Source organism: Python bivittatus, unplaced genomic scaffold, assembly GCF_059951505.1.
Source record: "Python bivittatus isolate LINGU-HERP-01145 unplaced genomic scaffold, Pbiv_v1 ctg000020_np1212, whole genome shotgun sequence".
NCBI lineage: Eukaryota > Metazoa > Chordata > Lepidosauria > Squamata > Pythonidae > Python > Python bivittatus.
Genome location: NW_028277030.1, coordinates 106,324,702 through 106,341,387, shown reverse-complemented (window position 1 = coordinate 106,341,387; position 16,686 = coordinate 106,324,702). Strand labels below are relative to the sequence as shown.

The 16,686-nt window shown below is 37.9% G+C and overlaps 1 protein-coding gene across 4 annotated transcripts in view; it reads right to left on the bottom strand.

Moving 5' to 3' along the window:
• CDC42BPA (CDC42 binding protein kinase alpha) overlaps positions 1 to 16,686 on the bottom strand; it is a 190,275-nt gene that overhangs the window by 9,163 nt on the left and 164,426 nt on the right. For all 4 annotated transcript variants that reach the window (XM_088145909.1, XM_088145902.1, XM_088145892.1 and 1 more), the window contains 8 exons: positions 10,927 to 11,008; positions 10,131 to 10,347; positions 8,253 to 8,315; positions 6,143 to 6,736; positions 4,833 to 4,930; positions 4,032 to 4,116; positions 2,495 to 2,618; positions 1,125 to 1,242 (listed from right to left, as the gene is read on the bottom strand). In XM_088145909.1, the coding sequence (XP_088002035.1) occupies positions 1,125 to 1,242; positions 2,495 to 2,618; positions 4,032 to 4,116; positions 4,833 to 4,930; positions 6,143 to 6,736; positions 8,253 to 8,315; positions 10,131 to 10,347; positions 10,927 to 11,008 (1,381 nt within the window). The remainder of the gene's footprint in view (positions 1 to 1,124; positions 1,243 to 2,494; positions 2,619 to 4,031; positions 4,117 to 4,832; positions 4,931 to 6,142; positions 6,737 to 8,252; positions 8,316 to 10,130; positions 10,348 to 10,926; positions 11,009 to 16,686) is intronic.

The following is a 16,686-nucleotide window of genomic DNA, read 5'->3' as shown; positions in this document are numbered from 1 at the left end:
CTTAAAGTTGCCAAGTTTGAAAATCATTGCTGTATAGTTACATAGACCTTTGGTTTGATTCTGACGGTGTTCTAATATTTTTTGCTGAATAAAGAGGACAGAAAACAAATACAGTTTTTTCTAAATAATCACAGAAGGCAATGCCAATTCCATCACTAAATAAAGTATGCCAGTGGAGGGCAAAATATTAATTTAGTAATGGGTCTAGTTTATGCAACTGAAGCAGCCATTTATATCTAACAGTAAAGCCCATAAAGGATAGCAAGAATGGCAGAAACATGATACAGTGTAGTGTGAACAAGAGTATCTTCTGTATGTGCAGAATTCTCCAAATTCATTTGATGGAGCTTAAGGTAAAAACATATTGACTAGCATCTGTTAGAACCAGAAATCCTGGAAAACAACTCTACTTCTAATTTAGAGTAGACATTATTTGGCATGAAACAATGGCCTAATATACGGTAAGGCAGATGTATAACTTTGTATGATTTGTATTTTTCACAAAAACTGCCAAATTATTATTCTCAATTTCCTATTATGAAAGTAACTTTTTGATAGCTACCTTCTGTTAACTGCAATCCATACACAAATTGAAGTTCAAAATTCATTCCCTGGCCCTTACATGAGTATCTGCAAGACTGCCTTTTCCAACCTGCAATGGCCTGGCCTACTAGATCACTGAGGGAGAAACTCCTGTGGTCCCACCCTTCTGGGAGAGGAGGGAGCTGAAGTTAGAAGGTACTTCTGAGTGGCTGTGCTGGTCCTGTGGAATGCTTCCCATGGGGATAAAGCGAGTCCCTTTCTTGATGACTTTCAGAAGTGGTTAAAAACAGAGCTTTTTCAGAGAGCATTCCAGTGATGCTTCCCTTTTGTGCCATCTTTTACATTTATTTTCTATTTTTCTCATTTTATTGCTGTATGTTGGTCATCAATTTTATGATTTTATCTGTATTGTTTTATTCATACCATGGATGTTTTAATTTTTTGCATATCATGTAAACTGCTGAGAGTTGTGATATTGTTATAGGACAGAAAGTCAAAAAATAAATACGTACATACATTTTATTTTCATTATATTCTAGACAAATTCATTTTCTTTTTGTTATATACTAGGCAATGCTTACCATGGGCAGGTCTTTGAGAATCTGTATGCCATCTCCTGGGCCCATGTGTGCTATATGGTTAAAGTTAGTTGGGTTAGAAATTAATTTATTTCTCATTTCTGGATCTCGCAGCATCTCCCTGCAAAAGAAAATATTCAGGTATTGTATGTTTAAGTATCTATTTGAAAAAAAAGAGTAAAATGTACTGTTCATATAAATTATTCTACAACAGAAATTAAACAGCCAAAGATTTGGCTAGATTTTAAAGGAAAAGTACTTTAAATTCTGATATTGATTCTATCTCAGCTGTTAACCTGATGGAAGGGAAAAGGTCAGGAAGAACAGAGGTTTAGCTTAAAAGCTTAACAGCCCATGTTCATAAAAAGTCCAAATGGTTACGGGGTCTCAGAGTGCACTACGAGAGGGAGTTGAGACCACATTCAAGAAAAGGTGTAGAAGCAGGCTCAGTGATGATCGGATACTGCAAAGATGGAGGCAGAGATGAAGGACAGAAGAAAAGAAAAGGGTTAGAAGAATATAGCACTACTCTTCACATTTTACTCTCACAATAATTTAAAGAGCTTTAGAGAAAGATGCCAATGTATTGTAGGATACAAAAGAAAATTCTTAAGAGAGTTTTCAGCATTTTAGAAAACTTGAAGACTTAAAGCTGTGGTGCTGATCATATGTTAGGTTATGTCATGAATAGGATTAAAAGAAAAGCCTGAACACTAGTGAAAAAATTGGTGACTTGAAAACAAGCAAATTCAATTATTCCCATGTGTTTTCCCATAATTATGTACAAACTTTTATCAGCATAGTCTACATATGTTTCTTGAAAGTATTTTCTTAAAAATCAGAATCCTTTCTGAATATTTTCATATACTCTGAAATGCTATCTTCCAAGGTGACCCTTTTGCTACCTGAAAACTACACAAAATTTGAAAAGTAATTGTCATCATCAGAACAGTGGGGAATATTACATGGAATCAGATAGGAGTTGTGCAAAATGTAGAATATCAAAACTGGACAATATATATGCATTAATTAGCAATATAAATTTCTTTTGTAAAACTTTATTATCAGTCATATATACAGTATATGCACACATGCACACACAAATGTACTTATTATATACAGTAGTTGGAGACATGCATTCCAATTTACAATAATTTTTTTGCACTGATATTTAAATTAAAATGAATTTAAATATTGGATTATACATAATGTAAATAAAGGATAATATGTAATAGAAAAGACAAATGTTTGAACACATTGCCCAGAAATCCATTTTTTCTAACAATCAAACAAAAAAATACAGTGACAGGAGACAAACAAGTCTTCAGGGTCTACAAGCATGGACAGAAGACAAGTACAGATTGAATACCGACCTCCTCTGCTGCATTCTCTCTTCCTCGGGCACTCGGAATGAGTAGCGCCGCTTATTATTAATATTTCGGACCATTTGCTTTCGACTGTTATCTGACGTCTCAGGAACCACCAGCTCATCACCCTCTAAGAGCAACATAAAAAAACCAGCAGGATAATTTTTTCCCATTCCAGAGGGTTATCTAAATAAAGCTTTTGTAAATTATGTACAACGATATTAAAACAATGGAAAAATTATAAACAAATAGTATAATGTTATGGCTTTAAGCTTATACTAATTATATGTTATCTGCAAACATTAATTAGAGCCTTGAAAAATAAAGAGGGAGAATCCTGACTTCGAAAGTGATGAAGAATTGTAGATGCTCGACTGTTTCTCAGCCTACCATTTTTGCATTCTAAATAGTTACTCCATAACTTTTACATCTGTAGGTTCAAAGCACTAATTACCTTGTTTTGAGACCCATGGACAAAAACTGGGTGGGGGTGGGGGGAGGGTAGGGATTATCACTGAAACAATGTGTAAGGATAAAGTAAAACTTTCCATTTCTGTGCTCAAATTACTTCTTTGGAATTTCATTATGCATGTTTGCATCTAATGTGGAGTTAATCTTGCATTCTGAGATTCTTCTAAGAAAAACTTTATGTTTAAAGTATATGTGGCTATAAAGAAAAATATTTGGCATATCATACAAAATAAATGGGTTACCTAGAAATTTTTATTTTTTGATATCATGAAATAAACCAAATAGGAAAGTTCTTCTAGGAGATTGTGAGACAGAAAAGTTATTCAAGCAGAGTGCTTTAGTAATTTGTTTTCCCTCCATTTGCTTAGGCTACCAGATTACTTGCTAAAACTTCTGTGGTGCTGATTGAAACATTGCCTATCATTTGTTATTGGAAGTGGCAAATAAAAACAACCAGCATGAATTCACAATGCTGAAACAATGGTTTAATTCTATATCTGCATTTAATTCTTAATCTGAAAGTACTTTACAGGTAAATCCTACTATAAGGAAGAATTTGTGATAATGGCCCCCTCCTGCCAGTGGGAGCATTCTGAGTGGAATTCAGCAGTGCTACAAACAACAGCTCAACCCAACCCCCTGGATACATCCAACCCACTGTATTTATAAAAGTTTCATTTATTTCAAAGGTTTGGATCTATAATTTTGGGAAGTGTTAATATCTCTTATTTTTCCAGAAGTGGAAACAGAATTTTAAAAAATCTCAGTGCTAACAAAATCAGTACAAAATATAATAAATTTAAAATTAAACTACACTGAAGTGCTAGGAAATATGAGACAGCTGAAGTGAAGTAACCTGATCTTACTTCAAAGTCTTACCCCATTATGGCTAGGTAGCACAATTGTTTCTCCTCAGTTATATTTAAAATGTTGGGAATCACAGCATTTACCAATTTCAGGCCGAAATGCTTCTGAGAAAAGGCCACTTGGATTGCATTCAGTGTATCAACAATCTATTAATGCCTGATTGAAACAGTAATTCATGTAGTTAGCAACGTTTTGTTTTACTTACCTGCCATCTTGTTTTTGAAATAGATTAATCTAACTGTTTCTAGTCCTAGGACATTTAGCGACCCTTCTGTGTTCAAAGGACGTACCTAAAAAAAAATTTATAAAGGTATCTTAAGTAAAAAAGACATGATGAGACTGAAACAATATTAATATTTCATACATCACACATGAATATCATGGTGGCAAAAATTCAGGAGGCCTCTGGTAGACGGGTTAAAAAACAGTGGGTTTTTAAACATTACAGTTCTTAATTGATAAGGTAGTTGTAATCTTTCATCTATTTATTTATATTTAATTTATTATTACATTTATATGCTGCCCATCTCCCCCAGATGTAACCTGCATCTGCACAACCTGCTTGCTGCCTTCTCCTTTTCTTGCCCCACCTCACTCCAATTTAAATCCTCCATCAGTCTAGCCACTCTATGCATCTGATGAAGCGAGCTGCAGCTCATGAAAGCTTATGCCTTTTAATAAAAGGTGTTATGCAAAAAAGGTCCTACCAGTCTCCTTCTGATGAAATGCTAATAGCGTATTTGAATAGAGATGTATGTATTGTATTGTTTAGAGTGTCTTTTCTCTAAGAATTCAGAGTGCTTTCACAGGGATCTCCCTTCTTTTTATCCCAACAAAAACAGCACTCTGAAGTAGGTTCAGTGAGTGGTTGGCTCAAACCTAATTAGTGTCCCCATTCCTAGGCCAACAGAATGTTTTAATCCAGGTGGGACTCAATGTACGTTTCAATTTATATTACAGATAACTTATCCAAACTGCTTAATTCCCTGTATAATCCATTAGTTACCTTCTTGAGGGGGATAGTCTGAATCCACTCCATTGAGTTCACATCAAATATATCAACTGCATTTTCACTATAAACTGAGAGGTATGGTGCATTGTAACCTAGGAAGAAATATAGATATATGTCTGGACAATGCGTTATGGACATACATTGGATTGGGTCGAAAACTGGAAGGCAAGGCAGTCAGTTTTCAACATATACTTCTTGTAGTTAATTTAGAAGTTGAAAATAAATCTAGTCTTTATTGGTATAAATTACTTATCCTTTCAATATTTATTGAAAATATGCTTTAAGTCAATGAGAACCCTTTTCTTTTTTTTAATGGCTAATTATCCCACCTATCACTATGTTCACATCACATGTTTAACCACATTAAATGTTAAAATCAAGCTTTTAGAAAAAGCTTAGAAAAAGAATAGTTACTTGTAATAAACCATTAATTGTATTTAATATTAATCATATATTTGTTAGTCCAATATTCCCTCAGCTTCCAAGATATTGAAATTATATATAACCGGTAATCATTCAGAAATGAGCAGTTAACAAAATAAATCTAATTCTTTTGATATACTATAGTATACATACTATTACTATATAATTGTAATAGAATATGTATGTGTGTGTATAATGCATACACACACACACAAACATACATATGCAAAAGGATGTTTTTATTTCTGAATTTATTAATAGTTGCTGTAATAAATTAAGGAAATACAGTATTACTTGATAGTGCACATGTTAAGACTCCAAGCATCTTTGTAACAGCAGAACATATCTACCACCAGTGGTAATTTATTAAGTATGCTATTTTATCACTAACCATACCGAGAGGTTCAATCATGGCTACTGGTCAGTTATATCAATAGGACTTTCCTTGCATTATTTCTAGAAGCAGCACATAATAGTTTGCTATGATGCATGGCAAACCATGGTGCTTTTCCTCCAAACCAAACCAGAACCAGAGACTTATTTCAAAACATATGATTCTTCCTTGGAAGGAAAGTCATAATGGTTTGCCAAAGTATAATCAGTGCTAAAAAGCAAATGGAGAAGGAATACATGGGTAAGAAGGAAAGATGGGATCAAGATATAAAATCAGAATATATAAGCCAATTGGATTATTATCATAGCACTCAAGTAAAAAGTTAAAAAGTTCATTTTATGTTTCAATATCACGTCTTCTATAACTTGTTGATATTAACTGATTGATAAACTAAGAATTATACAACATTATCCAAATCTTGTGGCCTTCTTTCAAGCCATGAGGAAAAACAATGTTATATTTAATTAACATAACTGTAGGAACTTACAGGAAGAAGAAGGAGTTGCAGGCCACATGAGTTCTTGTTGTCTCGATCTTCGACCTTGACAGTCCACATAAATCCCTACGCTGCTAAAACACAGCAGGTATTCTTTATTTGAGATTTCAACCGCACAGATGGCATCAGTTGGCTGCTGTGTAATGAATGACAGTGTGTGATCATCTGGATGGAGCAAACTATGTGGATTTCCTTCTCCATACAAAGGGTATTTTAAGAATCCTGACTGGTAGCCAACACAGAGCCGTTCACTAAAGATAGCCATCCACTGGACGTTCCCAGCCACTTGGATTTCTTTTATCTTTTTGTGACGTGTTTTGCTGTGATTTAACTCATAGCAGAGGACCTGTCTTTTCATTGCTACACACAGGCAGGTAAGGGCTCCATGGCGCACTTGTCCAGAAACTATGGTCTGGCAACCTTTAGTTTCTGCCAGTTTATAAAAATCAATCTCTCGACCATCCAGGGCTGCCATAGGGAATAGCCGTACATGACGGTTTCGCCCCGAAATCACTGCAATAAGTTGTTCATTCGGGATGAGCTCAATCTGATGGACTTTCTTATTGTCACCAACACGAATTATCTCTGCAAAAATAAAAACTCAAGTGAGTATATCCCTAACCATAAATAATGTGAAGGAAGCAGAGATAGCAAATTACCTTGAATCATAAAGAGTATGCTCAAGTCTACAGTACTCATCTTGCTTATTGGATCTCTTTGGTTTTGCTGGAATAACAAGTGTAAGTGCAAACTTTCTTTTCTAAGCTGCTATAGTATTACTTTTTCCATTAATAATTTCTGCTAACAATCATCCCGTCCCATTTGCATTCGCAAAAGTCTGCCTTTTCCTTTTCCTTTCTGCTATCAGGGTAAGTACCTTTGAATAGTTGCGATATCATTTCTATGCAGTGACATCAAAAACAAACAGCACTGATGCCAAAATGATGACATGTACATGGTAACATCATCATCTCATAAATGCCATGACTGTATACTTGTAAGTCATTGCAGTTACGTGATGTATGTTTTGTTCTCTGCTGTCAGCCCTTCAAGATAGTCTAGATCAAGAAACATGCATGGGAGGGATTCCAGGAATGCTCTTTATTGTAGTAAGGTAGAATAGCAGATTCTTGAAAGCCAGTCCAAGTTTCTCTCTGTCTCATCTTATACTGAACAAAAGCAAGGTAGGGTTACTTACAGTTTTTTCCCTAAATGTCTCTTTTTCTCAGGATTATGTAATCTCTTTTGTAAGCCCCCCTGCCCCCCCCGAAGTTTGCATCTTCCTTTCCCAAAGTCAGTTCTACAGTAGCTACTAAAATTATGTCATCTGTCTGCTGCCAAGCAAAACCATAGCATATTTAGATAGTTTTTGCCTGTTGTGACCGTTTTATTATAGAATTGGATGGCTTATGCTTGGTTTTATCTATGCATTTTAAATATTTTATTTCTAATTCTGTTCAATTAATTCATCTAACTAATTAATATTAAGCACCATTCCATTCCTCATTTTTAAAAAAAGTTATGAATTCAGTTGGCAACGACAACAATAATCTCTGTCAGCCACCCAGGGTCATATGCTTGAGATAGGCAGCCATATAAATTGAATGAATGAATGAATGAATGAATGAATGAATGAATGAATGAATGAATGAATGCAAAACTATATTAAGTTCCTATCTTTTGACATACCACAGGTTGAAGAGTTTTTGAGTAGGTGGAAACAACAAGAAAAATCTGAACACTAAAGTATAGCATGGTTAATGTTTCTTAGTTTAGTTACAAAATATAGAAGAAGTTTTTATTTGCTTGTTGGATATACTGTATGTATATCCCATCTTTTAAGCAGGAGTTTCTAAGCAGAATACAAAGCACTTCCTTTTTCCATTTTTCCTGCAACAGCAACAACTCTGTGAAGCAGGTTGGCATAGGAAAGAGCGACTTTCTCAAAGTCACTCAGTGGGTTTCCTTGGCTGAGGGTGGACTTGAATCTGAGCCTCCCTAGGGTTAATCAAACACCTTAACTATTAGACCACACTGAATGGAATAAAATGTACATCTTATTTGAATTCTCCCATTTCTAATATAAACCTAATATTCTTACCATCCTTTGTAACATGAACAACAAATAATCCTTCTTCATTGCCCAGGGCTATTCGTTCATGATCTGAGACAGTTAAAGAAAAAAGAAAAGAAAAAAAATTAGACCCACATTCTATAAGGAAAAAAGAAACAAAGAAACAAACAAGTATCAGATACCAGAAGGATAGTTCAAATCAGTTTAATATTAGACAGTGTAATTATACCAGTAGTTGTATCACTTTGCCTTTCAATGAAAATGAAAAAAATATCTCTCAGGATTTCTGTAATGTAACATTTAATTATAAATGTTGTTCAAAATTCAAAGCATTTAGGTAACAATGGCTAATAGAAAATTAATGTATACCTTTAATTAGTGTACACATTTACAAATAAACAAAAAATAGAATTTCCAAAAATTTTAGAATCCATTTTCTTTTCCATTTTTTGATCAGGTTAAATAGTTTTATAATTTACAATACCTCTCACCATTTTTATCTTTATTCCACTAGATAAACTACCAGTTTTCCATTAGATGATATGTTATCTTCATCATTTAGTCTATATGGATTGGTAAGCTGGTGCCTCCCACTGTTTTAAGCTCCCATGCTTCTTTATTATTGTTGCTTATGGGAATTGAAATCTAAAGCACTGGTTGCCCATTTACCTGGGAGCAAGCCTAAATGAGATTTAATTCTGAGAGATATGCATAGATTTCTTTATTAGTCTCTACTTTATATTTTTTTTCCTTTTTACAAAATATTTAATAGGAAGACTTGTGTTGTTACATTATCATACCTATCTGACAAGAACACAAGATTTTTCCCCAAATACTTGTAAATGGGTGGGGGATCATTTTACATTTGCTGAGCAAAGAGGCCCCTGAAGATTACCAGCTGCTTTGGAGGGGATGCTGCTTGGTGGACTTAAATATTTCTGAAAGTCCTAAAAAGAGCTTCTCTTTCTTTTCTTTCCTCACTAGTCACCTCTTCCATGCTTTTCTTATCCATACAGTTATATTTTCCCTTATGTTTCCCTTCCTAATGCAGTTACTGCTTTTCCCCAGCCCATCTCCATTCCTTTTCTGTTTTCTTTAGTCCCTGCTGGAAGGAGGGAGGGCAGTGCATGTCTGCGTAGGGGAAGCATGGTTTATACATGTAGATGGGAAATCATGTTTAAACATGGGGTATTTTATTTTACTAGTAAAAGTTATTTTTACTAATAAACATGGGGTATTTTATTTTACTAAAAGAATTATTTTTACTAATAACTAATGATTTTAATTATTAGTTATTAATTCAATTAATATGGATTTATTTTTTGGTCCTTAACCGGTCCTTTTTCAGAACAAGACTTGTGGAAGGGGTGTGTGTGTGTGTGTGTATTGAGTGTGTGTCACATTTGTTGGGGAGGAGGGACAGGTTTCACTAGATTTAGTAACTCTAGATTGACTTTATTTGCTTTGGTGCCCGTGCAGTTGCTTTTGAATATATATTTTGAGTAAATATATATTTTTAGTACATGTAATGTTCAAATTGTTTTCCAATCCTACTTTAAATCTAATTTAACCAAGACAAACTATGATTAACCCTAACTATACTTAGGTAAACCTACCAACTTTAAAGCATGATTTATAATACTGACTTATTTCCTAAACAATAATTTCACAACAGAAACAATGATAAAGATATACATACTATTCAGGTTTTAGCTGAACTAAAGTAATATTATTGTGTTATTTCTTACATTAATGATTGTGCATAATGTGTTTAAATTCCAGAGGAACTTAACATCCCAGTATGAATTAAAACTTCTTAGCTAAAAAAAAGAAATCTGTTCATATGATGAATCAAGTAATATTAGGATACAATCATCTATTACAACAGACTTTAAAAATACATACCTATAATTGCTGCTGCTTGGCTGGTTTTAATAAGGGGCAAGGTACTATCATATGCTTCTTTGGGAGCATAGACTGAGCGATCTTTGAGCTTGTTCTTCTTTAAAATCCTATGTAATTCATTTAGGACTCCTACCCATTTACTCTTTTCATTCTCACTGTCAGCTAGGATCAGGACTGAACACTTATTACTCGATGCTAATAGCTGGGAAGCTGTAACCTGGAAATGTTACAGATACATGTAACTCAGAAATCAGATTCTTTGATAAGTAACAACATATATTTAAAAGATACCCTTAATGTAACTATTCAATATACTCCTGTCTGTTAATAAATGGAGGAATCAACATCAAATATAAATCACAAAAGACCACTGAAAGCTAGTGGGGCAATAAAAAATGCATGGTGAATGACCCCAATTCAAATCACCGTTTACCCAGTGATGAAGCTATGACTATCAGTCTCTGGAAAAGGGTTGTAATGAAGACAAAATGGGCAGAGTAAAACTATAGATAAAATCTGATTTTAAAAATATAAGCGTTAGTTTGTATACAGCATTTTTTTAAAACTCTGCAAGCTAATTAAAAGACTGCACCATCCCTGGAGGATTAAAATCAGTCTGTTAACATTCCTATACTCTACCATGGAAAGCTGGGATAAAAATATGAAATTTCAAGGGAATCCATAAAAAACACACTGAATAACAAATAGAGAAGCTTTCCAGCAATTAAAAAAAGTGAATATAAAAACAACTATCTACTTTCTACTCTGTGTGGCAACTGTAACCGGTATTACTTACCCTAAAGATACAGGGGATATCTTTCCGGTTTGCATGGATGACATCAGAAGCCAAGACAGAACAGACCGAGAATTCTTCATCCCTTTTATAAAGACATATTTTTTTTATCCACCAGTGAGAGATTATTACATTTGAACAGCAGCTATTCACATTTTAGAGCAGGGTTTCTTAACCCTTCTGTGTCATGGACCCCTTTGAGAGTCAGGCAAAACCTATGGACTCTTTCTCAGAAAATGTATTTAAATTATATAATAAAATACACAGATACAGACTGTTATACAAAGGAAACTAATTATGCTCAAATACAGATACCAAAATATTAAAAACAACAAATATATAATACAGATATGTGCTTCTTTAATAATCCATTAAGTCGAAAAAAGACAAACTAAATTACAGTTAGAGATTAGTGAAAATAAAGTTGTAATTTTTTTCTCATCCAAGTTCACAGACTCCCTGAAATAAATCCACAGACCCCCAAGCAGTCCATGGACCTCAAGTTAAGAACCCCTATTCTAGAGGAAAGCCGTATCAGCACAACATAGAGCTGTAATGATATTTTATATTTAGCTCACCGTAAACATATATTACATTCAGCTCAATATCTGTACCAAATTATTTCTTCATATAAATGTTTGTTGTCCATTTGCCAAACTGTTTTTCTATTGGTATAAGGGGGTAAGACAGACAAACAATAAATCAAGCAATAGCCCCACTCCAAATGTCACAACAGAAAACTTTGATAAACTTTTATTCACCACATTTAAAAGGAAGTTTTCGATAAATAAAATAATATTGCCATATTTATAGCCACATCACTGAACGCCATACAATCAGTTAAAACTCTATTATCTTGAAGATACTTGAGCTCTTACTCTAAAGTTTTATTTGCAATGTTATATAGTGGTGCTTAAAAGTTGTTAAAGTCTTTTGAATTTTATTTGTTTATTCATTTATTTATTCATCATACTTATATAGCTGCCCATCTCACAGAAAACTGACTCTAGGCAGCAGACAATAAAAAACAACAATAAATTCAAAATATTAAAACAAGTACAATTAAAAACATCAACAGTATTATTAACAGCAAGACAGTAGAGAAGATTGATGTTAAAAGCAATGCAGCCATCTCATTAGATCATCATTTCTGTGAGATTCCCAAGCCTGCTGACATTGCCATGTTTTGAGGGCCTTCCGGAAGGATGGGGCCAATCTCACCTTGGGGGGGATGATGTTCCACAGGGCGGGTGCCATGGCAGAAAAGGCCAGTCTCCTGGGTCCTGCCAGATGAAACTCTTTCACAGATGGGACCCACAGCATACCTATTCTGCCGGACCAAATGGGATGGGCAGATGTAATCAGCTGAAGGCAGTCCCTCAAATAACCCGGCCCCATGCCATGAAGTCTTTAAAGGTCAAAACCTTTCACCTTGAATTGGACCCAGAAGCAAATGGGCAACCAATGCAGCTTGTGGAGCAGAGATGTAACATGTGCTATTCTAGGGGCACACATTGCCCATGCCACTGCATTTTGCATCAGCTGAAGCTTCTGGATACTCTTCAAGGGTAGCCCATGTAGAGTGCACTACAGTAGTCCACCTGGGCATCAGTGACCATGAGCAGAGCCTCCTGGTCCAGTAATGGGTGCAACTGACACACAACATGAAGCTGTACAAAAGCCCTCCTAGCCATGACTGTTCATTGAGCAGGAGTTGTGAGTTTAGGAGGACCCCCAGTTGCGCAATAGGTTTCTTTGGGGCAGTGCAACCCCATCTAGTACCAAAGATGGTAGAGTCCCTGAACCAGAGGGCCCCAAAACCCAGAGCCACTCAGTCTTGCCAGGGTTCAGCTGAAGCCTGTAGTTCCCAGTCCAGCCCCCCACAGCCTCCAGATCCCAGGATAGGACATCAACAGCATTGCTTAATTTGCCAGGGGCAGAGGGATATAACTGGGCATCGTCAGTGTACTGATGATACCTCAACCCATGGTGAGGGATGATCTCACCCAGCGGCTTCATGTATATGGTGAATAGGAGCGGGGAGAGCACTGAACCCTGGGGAATGCCACAAAGTAGGAGCTGAGGGCAGGATCTCTCCTCTCCAGTCACCACTGACTGGAATTGACCTTGGAAAAAGGAGGAGAACCAGCACAAAACAGTGCTGCCCACCCCCAATCCCTGGAGCTGATCCTAAAGGATACCATAGTTGATGGTACCAAAGTCCACTGAGAGGTCAAGCAGAGCAAGGATGGATGCCCAACCTCCATCCTGCTCCTGCTAAAGATCATCCAAAAGCACGAGCAATGCCATTTCTGTACTTACCCTGGTCTGAATCCTGACTGAAAAGGGTCCAGATAATTCCCCCAGCTCCCTCTGAAACTCATCAGGGTCCATCAGTTGCCGAGGATGGACCAATCTAATAGGTCCTGCCTTCCTGAGGCAGATAGTGGCACTGTAAAATCCCATGGTGATCAGGGCATGAACTATCCATGACAAAGGGGACACTAAAAGCTCCCCCAATTCCAGATCACGTTGCTACTGCTCCAACAGAAAAACCAGATCAGGTGTGTGACCACTGCCCCATGTCTGGCGCTGGATGACTTGAGATAGGTCTATGGCTGTCATGGTAGCCAAGGACTCCTGAACTGCCTTAGACCTCACTCCCAAGGAAGGCAGACCGAAGTTCCCCAAGAACATAAATCTGCGGAACTCCACAGCCAACCCAGAAATGGAGTCAAGCAGCTCAGGCAGGGAAGTTCTATGCAACAGGGAGGTTGCTATGCAGCAGGGAGGCTGGTACAGTAGTAACAATCTCAGCTGATCCCTACAGCCCAACTTGATGAACAGGGTCTCACATCCGGCAACTTGTGGAGCAGTGCCCCTGAAAGCCATAAGAGATTCTCAGATGACAACTGCCACACCACCACCCCTGTCCTGAGGTCTTGGCTGATTCCACAGCCAAAACCTCGTTGGTGTAATGGAAGGTATCTGCGAGGAGGAGACTGGTATGGGAGATCAAGACTATCAAGAGGGAGGTAGTGCATTCCAGAAAGGGGGACAAGGCAAGCACTTTCTCAGTCTGCAGCAAGACTGTGAGAAGAAGAGGTTTAGACTAGCCCCTCCCTAGAGTATCATGGGGTATATCCACTAGTTGCTGTAGTATAGAGTTAGTCTGGTAAGATTCTGTCTAGAGGGTGTAAGCAAATAAAGGAACTTTACTGGACTGAACTGTCTCATTGTCGTTCTTGGGCTGAGCCTGACAGCTGGACAAATTTCCAAAAAGGGGGCCACCCCTTCTAGTCTCAGCCAGGTCTCAGAAATACATGCCAGATCAGCTCTCTCATCTGTGATTAAGCACTAATGAGGGAGACCTTATTACAAGCTGACCTGGCATTTAATAGCAGCAGCCAGAAGCCAGGGCCTCTGACAGCCTGCTGACAGGGCACAGGGGTTGAGTGCAGAGAGCTAGAACACAGAACCAGTACAAAACACCACGACTATGTTCCCCAAGAATCTCCTGCCATATCTACCCATGCCTGTCTACTGTGATGTTCCAACCCACCCTAACCTCCCAGGCCCCAAATATCCAACTCTTCTGGTACCCATCGCCAGGGATCTCCACCTGTCCTCCATGCCATCCATCCTAGGGAGGGAAATTGAATCCCTGGAGGCACTTCAGCGTTAGTTCTCAGTGCCATCAGGTTATCAATGGCTACCTTCCCCAGACTCACAACAACAGGATTTTAACCAGCCGCTGCAGCTGCTTTCACTGGATTGGTTGGGGCCTCTCTCAAACCACACACACTCTAACCAACCCCCCCCTCCCCCCGCTCTCACCTAGGGAAGAGGGTCAGTCTCTCAGTGAACTCTCACCAAGAACATTCAGACTCCAATCAAACAACATATCCTGAAGATGGAGGCCTGTGTTAAATATAAATTTGGCCCCACAGTGGTCAATAGAATGTCATTTTGGAGTCAGCAAAGAGAAGGGCAGGATGTGGGAGGGAGTCCACAGAAGTCTGGAAAACCAGTCCGCTGCTACCACCTCCTCCATTTAGCCACTGCCATCCACAGTTGCTGGAATCGATATTATCTGTTTTCGGGGGCTGCAAAAAATGCTGCGTTGCAATGCTAACAACTTCCAGCACTAGCTGACAAGGCAGCCCACCATCAAAGGAGCTGAACGAAGCAGAAGCGATCTCAGTGTTGGCCAACATGGCTGCCTACAGATGGAGATGAAAATCCTGGTGTAATCAGCATGCAACTGGGCTCTGTTGTCACCACTGCCACCGCCAAACAAACCACCTCGTCTCTAGTCAGCGCTGCTCAGCCAGAAGCTATCTCGGCCACCATGGCCATGATTTTGGGTGCTCCTCACATAAAAACCCTGGCCAAGAATAAAAATCCAGAGAGGGAGTCTGGGGGAGGGATCCAAAAGGGAAATCCACAGAGGGAACATCCCCATGGGGTCACCTGCAGAAGGCTAGGAGCCCGAGAAGGCTCCCACATATGTAGTTCCAGTGGTCCCGCAGGTCCGGGTTTGCATCTGAGTTGGTGTCCAGATTGGCGCCTAACACAAGGTCTTCTAACACAGAGCAAAACAGTCCTCCAACAGTCCACAAAAGGGTCCACGTAGATTAAAAAAACACACATACCTTCAGCCACTTCAAAACAATCACTTACCAGCTTAAAAAAAAAACAACCTAAAACCAGTTAAAATGAGGACAGCCACACCATTGCTGCTGCTGCACTCTCCGCTATCTTAGTTGTAGGGTTCAGAGAATATATTTTCAATATTTTTGTATAAATGTGACCTAAAACATCATTTGTTCTCCAGAGAACCCAATTAAACAAATGAGTCAAAAACATACTTGTTCATTTATTTATTGCAGAAAATGACCCAAAGCGACATATTTGTATGTGGCAAAAGTCCTTGGTGCTCTCTGAGCTTGGTTGTTTGTTTGCAGACATTTCATTATCTGACTAGATAAAATCATCAGTGCTAGTGAGTGTGGGGTTTGCTCCCTGTACAATAACTTGCCTGGCCAGTGTGGTGGTTGGGGATGTGGTTTTCTCCTTGATAGTTCCTTGATTAGGGTACTGTTTTCTGCTTGTCTGTCTGGCTTGTTTGTCTTCTTAGTAGTTTCTCGATTAGGATATTGTTTTCTGCTTGATTGTTTGACTGGTGTTAATCCCTGCTTATCTAGGTGTTGGCTGCTGAAGAGGGTATGTTCTGGTCTTTTTGTTTCCTTCTTAGCTTTTTTATTGTCTCTTTTGAATGGTGTGTAAACGTGAACCTTTAGGATTATCAATTCATTTGAAGGGGAAATTAGTGCTAGGTGTTTCAGTCAATGGGATGATAGTCAAATGTGAGTGTGGGAGGTCCAGCCTTCTTTAAAGAACAGAATTCTGGGTGTTCACTATCGAAGTCTGATCTTCGCAACACAGTTATCTGGAAGTATGTCATGGCTTGACAAAGGAGGTTTCCAAGGACCTCTGAAAAACAGTTGTTGATGCTCACCAGGCTGGAAAAGGTTACAACACTATTTCCAAAGAGTTTGGACTCTACCAATCCATTGTCAGGCAGATCATGTACAAATGGAGGTAATTCAACACTGTTGTTACCCTCCCAGGAGTGGTCAACCAATCAAAATCACACCAAGAGCAAGGTGTGTAATACTTTGGGAGCTCTCAAAGAACCCCAGGGTAACATCTAAGGAATTTTCTTTCTTGCATTGGCAAATGTCAGTGGTCACGAGACCA